The sequence below is a fragment of the Kryptolebias marmoratus genome, linkage group LG10 (assembly GCF_001649575.2).
Source record: "Kryptolebias marmoratus isolate JLee-2015 linkage group LG10, ASM164957v2, whole genome shotgun sequence".
NCBI lineage: Eukaryota > Metazoa > Chordata > Actinopteri > Cyprinodontiformes > Rivulidae > Kryptolebias > Kryptolebias marmoratus.
Genome location: NC_051439.1, coordinates 6,380,383 through 6,386,343, shown reverse-complemented (window position 1 = coordinate 6,386,343; position 5,961 = coordinate 6,380,383). Strand labels below are relative to the sequence as shown.

The following is a 5,961-nucleotide window of genomic DNA, read 5'->3' as shown; positions in this document are numbered from 1 at the left end:
AACAAAAAACAAAACAAGCCAGTAATCCGTTTCAGATATTTACAGAAAACTTTGTAGAGAAAGAAAGTAAGGAAAAAAGAAAGAAAAACATTCTTTGGGTCTGACCGTGCAAAAGAATAAATAATGTCCTGACAGTGCTTTGCATGATGCTCTTAACACTGCTGTTTAGCAAGAAGAAGCTCAAAAATTTGGTATATATATATATATATATATATATATATATATATATATATATATATATATATAGCTGTCCTGGTTTTCTCAGCCATACTCCAACCTAGAACTAAGACATCTGAGAGCTGGTCAGGTGCAGCTCGATATATTTGCTACAGTACAGTCTGCACTCGTCTTATCAAGCGGATCGTCACAATGTTCAAATTTAAGCAAACTGTGGAACAGGGCAGGAACAGAAATTAAAAAGTGAGATGTGCAACGATTTCGGTGAAAAGCTCAGAATACGTAGAAGAACTGCAGCAACCTGTACACAGAAGACCTCCAGTGGTTTTCTCAAGAAAGCCTTCAAATATTTTCAGTCACGCTCTTGTCATCAGACCTGATGAGCAGCAGCTAGAAAGTGACATCAGATAAGTACAGTTTTCACTCCTTTAATCCTCCAAAAAGCCCAAAAAACCCAACAGATTCCCCGAGTCCTTCTGCAGGCAGGTTACAGAATCTTTCCCCCATCCCTACCGTCCGCTGTACTTCAAGTGATAAGCTGTGGCTCCCAGGACTGGCTGGCCATCTGGGGGCGACACTGCGTGATGACCAGAGGTCCTGTCTGGCTCTGGCTGTCCAAGCAGAGACCGCTGACCATGTGCTGCAGAGCCATGCCTTTTGGTTTCCACTTCTGCAAAGAAAGAGAAAAAAAAAGATGGAAAGGATGAATTCATGTCTTTCAGGGAGTGCGAACGTCCTGGCACAGTCTCTGCTCGGTATTCCACGAGGAGGCTCATGTTAGTCATGAGTAATGAGCTGAGTCAGACTTGGATTAGAGCATGAATTACAGACGAGCTGTAGTCACGGTGAAAAATCAGCTGCACTGCACAGCAGCCGGCCATCATACAAAACAACACCACTTGTTTTTCCTGATAAGTTTCTTCTCATCTGCGAATTCTGGTGGCACCCACTGAGTGTTCGACACAAGGAAAGCTCCGGGTTCAGGTGCTCATTGTTGAAGAGGTACTGGATGTAAATTTTCTTTTTTGTCCTTTAAGAAAAGGGTGTCTCCACTTATTTGTAATACTTAACTGGTTCCTCACTGGAACCAGGTCGAAGGTTAGCTCACAAACAAAACTAAATTCATCCATGTTCACCACTTAAAAACAATGAGCTAAATTCCCCCTCCCAACATGAACTAGTTCAAGTTCATTTATCTAATTTTCACGAGATAAAATCTTTTTAAACGTTGCTAAACAGAGCTGGACTGATAATTGGGCATACCAGGCGTTTGCGCACTTTTGAGCCGACGTAACTGTTTTTTTTTCCTTCAAATGGCCCATAAATAATGAGTAGCAGCCCATTTGATCTTCTGATATCAGGCAGGCCCAGTCACATCTATTAGCCCACCCCCCTCCCTGCTCCTCACTCTCCTTCTCACCCTTTCCCCTCCTGAGTTTCTCCTAGTTTGACAGAAGACAAAAGACGTAAAACAGAACCAAAAGAGAGAGAGAGACGGTGGCGCAGAAAAACTGTGCAAAAAACAAAGGGAAATTTGCAGGCAGATGCTGCCGAACGCGTTCCAAATTGCAGACACGTTTGCCGGAGCTTCATGTTCTGCAGAACCAGAAGTTTGCACCAACATGAAGCAGAGGGACAGAGTGAAGAGAGCGTAGTTCACCATGTGGAGGAGGCTGTGACTGTGTGACATTAACGTCCTAATATTTCAGTCAGCATCACTACGGAGTCAAATTTTGTGTTATAAAACTTCAGCGTCATCTCAAGTTGAGTAAGGCTGTAATTTGGCTGCCACAACATTATTGTGCAAAAAATGTCTGTCTTATCAGGGGAAAAGGTTTTTTAAATGGACCTGAAGTTAATTCATCAGACACTGATATGAAGGAACATGACCTGTAGGTTAAATTAAGTACATTATACGGATATCTAACAGTACTCTGAACTTTAATATAAAACAAAAGGATGATTGAAATCATCATGTGATATTTAGCATTAGTATTTATCAGTGTTACAGTCTCAGCCTACCTCCATGTCCTCTCTAACTGCATCCACATATCTCCTCTTTGTCTCTAACATCCTTCTATATATACCCCCTGTCCCTCCTCTGCACATGTCCAAACCATCTCAGTCTGGCCTCTCTAACTTTATCTCCCAGTCGTTCAACCTGTGCTGGACCTCTGATGACCTCATTCCTAATCCTGTCCATCCTCGTCCCTCCCAAGGAGAACCTGGACATCTTCAGCTCTGCCTCTTCCTGTTCTGTTTCCTGTCTTTTTCTCTCCAAACCGTACAACATGGCTGCTCTCACCACTGTCTGTAAACCTGCCCTTTGACCTTTGCTGCCACCCTTTTGTCACAAATCACTCCTGAAACTTTTCTCCATCCATTCCATCCTGCCTGGACTCTCTTCTTCACCTCTTTACCACACTTTCCATTTTCTTGGGAATCCATTTAGTTAGTAGCACCACAGCTAAGCCACTGAATACCATTAATTAAAACATTTCTCAAAACACCCAAATAATTTCCATCAGATTTCTCTGTTTTTGTCCAGACAAAACAAGTTGTTGAGACAAAAGTGGAGGTAAAAAAAGAAGGACAGGCAGAGAATTAAGTTTTATCAAGCTATTTGTAATAATTCATTTTCTGGTGGTGTAATTAGGTCTTCCCCTCTCCTTTTCTCCCAGGGTGCCATCATTTGTGTAATTTGTTTCGATTGAGTGTTCAGATGGCCATGCAGCCTTTCCTCTCAGTAATTAAACATTACATGCAACTACTTTCCTACTTTGCTTAAATGCACTGGCAAATAAGAGTGGTCTTACAGAAACTATTCAGCACACAAACACAAAGAGGATTAAATATTAAAGGTTTTAAGAAATAAATCTAACATTCTTTCCACAAGTTTTTTTACGGTGTCGTAACTGCTTGAGAAGTTGCAGGACTAGTTTGACATGAAACGTGAGACATAAAGGCGACGAGACAGTTTGTGTTCCTCATGAGACGCAGAATCATACAGGAAGTGGCTCCTTTTTTTAGCTCAGTCTTTAAGTGGATTGAGCTGGACTCAAGACGGAGCTAAGTACTGATTTATGGAGTCACATGGAGCATGTCTGGAGGTGAGTGAGGGGTTAATCTTAAAATTCCAGAGAAAGTGTCTTGTGTGTGTGTGTGTCTCAGTGTAAACAAGTTCTGGTGCAGGGTGTGATTTATCTATCCATTCATCCATCCATCCATCGCTAACCACTGCCCCAGGGTGCTGCTTTAAAGTTTATTTGGATACAAAAGAGTGGAAAATTAGCTGTAACAGTAGTATTATTACCTCTGTTGTGTCATCATAGTACACTGTAAAAAAATACCTTAAGTTTAACTGATGCATGTTGGCCGTTGAAAATATATTAAATAATTTTACACTGACCCTTTAATTTATTAAACAACAATACTGTCTATAAACTTTAAGTCACCCACATTTTCTTTATGTTTTGCTTCAAGAAGACAGATTTTCCTGCAGTTTTTTAAGCAGACTTGAGTAACAGTGATCCAGGTTTTTCCCTTTTTGTCCCTTTCAGGACTGAATCAGAATTTTATTCCTAAAACCTGAGAGTGTCAATAAATCATTAAGGCTAAAATAAATTAAAAGCTCCCTAAATGTGTTCCAGACAGTTTTCCAGAAGAGAGATTACGAAAAGCCTGGTTGACTTTGGTGATGGATGATTTACCCATCATCACGCAGAAAACAGATCAGTCATCAGTCAGGAAAAGCAGTTTTTCCTTTTCTTTCTGGGAATAAAAAACTAATCACAGAGAAGTCAACTGTTTCTCGCAGCGATGAGGGGCTGAAGGTCGATGGGCAGGTTCCCAAAAAAAACCTTAAAAGCATTGTGATGGACCAGTGGAGGGAAGACAAGACCTCACACATGTCCTGCACACCCACACACACACACACACTCAGGAATGGCTCTGATGTTATTGGGAGTGCTTGTTGAAGTTCAGCTCTAGGACTGTCCTGCCAGGACCTGCATTAGTCAGATCTCCGTCTCCTGGCAGCGTCAACAGGCTGAACAGCTGTATTGAATCCACCTCTTAGCTCCAAATCGTTCACAACCTAAGTCACTGTGAGGGCCGCGTCAAGGACACACGAACAAACATGGAACATGTTTCTGTTGTTAGCCCTTATTTCACACAGAACCACTGTCACAGAAGGGGTCCCTGAAGTCATGCTGTGCCATAAAAAGCAAACCTTTCCACATTTTGTCACAATCCAACCGCAAACTACTTGACTGGGATTTTATGTGACAAACAAACACAGTAGCACATAATTGCGAAGGGGAAGGAAAATGATACATGGCTTTCAGCATTTTTTTTACAATAAAAAATCTGAAACGTGTGGCATGTGTTAGTAATCACCCCCTTCCTCTGATACCCTGAACCAAAATCCAGAAATGACCCAATTAGTAACAAGAATCCACCTGTGTCTCAATTGATCTCAGTATAAATCCAGCTGTTCTGCGAACCCCAGAGGTTTGTTACACAACACCAATGATCAAACAGCATCATGAAGACCAAGGAACACAGAAGATAGGTCAGGGACAAAATTGTTGAGAAGTTAAAGGCAGGGTTCGGTTATAAGACAACATCCTAAGCTTTTAATACCTCATGGAGTTTTTTTTACAATCCTTTATGGAAGTGACAGGAAAAAAGCCACTAATGAAAGAAAGCCAAAAAAAAAGTCCTGTTTGTCCCCTACACCATGTAGGGACAAAGTGGAGGACGCTGCTCTGCTCAGATCAGACCTAACCTAACACCACACCATCCCCACTGTGAAGCATGGTGGTGGCAGCATCATGCTGTGGGGATCAGACAGGATACCTGCTCAGAGCTGATGGATGGAGCTAAATACAGGACAGAGAACCTGTTAGAGGCTGGGGCGGAGGTTCACCAACCAGATCTACAATGGAATGGGTCAGACCAAAGCATGTTCCTGTGTTAGAATGGTCCAGTCAAAGTCCAGACCTAAATCCAGCTGAGAATCTGTGGCAAGACTTGAAAACTGCTGTTCAGACGCTCACCATCCAATCTGACTGAGCTGCAGCTGGTTTACAAAGAAGAATGGGCAAAAGCTTCATCCTCTAAAGCTGGTGGAGACAAACCTCAAAACACTTGCAGCTGGAATCACAGATAAAGGTGGCTCTATACAAACACACACACACACTACACTTTTTAGATTTTTATTTGTAAAAAAGAAAAAAAGAAAATAGAGAAAGAGATTATTCAAGCACTTAGAGGAAAATCCTCCCAAATTTATGTTCATTTATGTAAATAGTCAGAAAAAAAAGTATTATAATCTCAGAGACCAGAGACATGAAGGTGGTTTGTGTGATGCAGAGAAAGAAAACACCTGCCTGTTGCTGCTGGCTTTAGAAAAGAGTGCAGGAATATCACAGGTTGTATAACTCATCCTCTAATCCAATGATATGTGCCTGATATTGTTTCACATCATTTCTCTTAACTGATGTATCGTTTGTAAAATCTTGTTGTGGTTCTCAGCTAACAGCGAGCGGCCCTGTGTGTCTGAGAGACAAAGCAAGAACTAAGTTAAAACCTGAATGTAATGATGGTCCTATCGGGCATTTTTGGCCTGTGGGACTCCGGAAGCAGCTGACGGGTACCAGCAGTCCAAGCGGCATGCGGCTCGGGTGGTCGCTGAGGCAAAAACTCGGGCATGGGAGGAGTTTGGAGGGGCCATGGAAAAAGACTTCCGTACGGCTTCGAGGCGATTCTGGTCCACCATAC

At 42.0% G+C, this 5,961-nt stretch overlaps 1 protein-coding gene and 1 long non-coding RNA gene across 2 annotated transcripts in view; one reads left to right on the top strand and one right to left on the bottom strand.

Moving 5' to 3' along the window:
* The window catches only part of galnt16 (UDP-N-acetyl-alpha-D-galactosamine:polypeptide N-acetylgalactosaminyltransferase 16), a 41,135-nt gene continuing 35,174 nt past the window's right edge, over nt 1-5,961 (bottom strand). Inside the window, exon 15 of the mRNA XM_017419272.3 lies at nt 1-847. Within this exon, the coding sequence (XP_017274761.1) occupies nt 704-847 (144 nt within the window). The 3' untranslated portion in view covers nt 1-703. The remainder of the gene's footprint in view (nt 848-5,961) is intronic.
* Nucleotides 3,154-5,961, top strand: part of LOC119617420 — a 14,062-nt gene continuing 11,254 nt past the window's right edge. The window contains exon 1 of the long non-coding RNA XR_005233666.1: nt 3,154-3,287. This is a non-coding gene — a long non-coding RNA (uncharacterized LOC119617420). The remainder of the gene's footprint in view (nt 3,288-5,961) is intronic.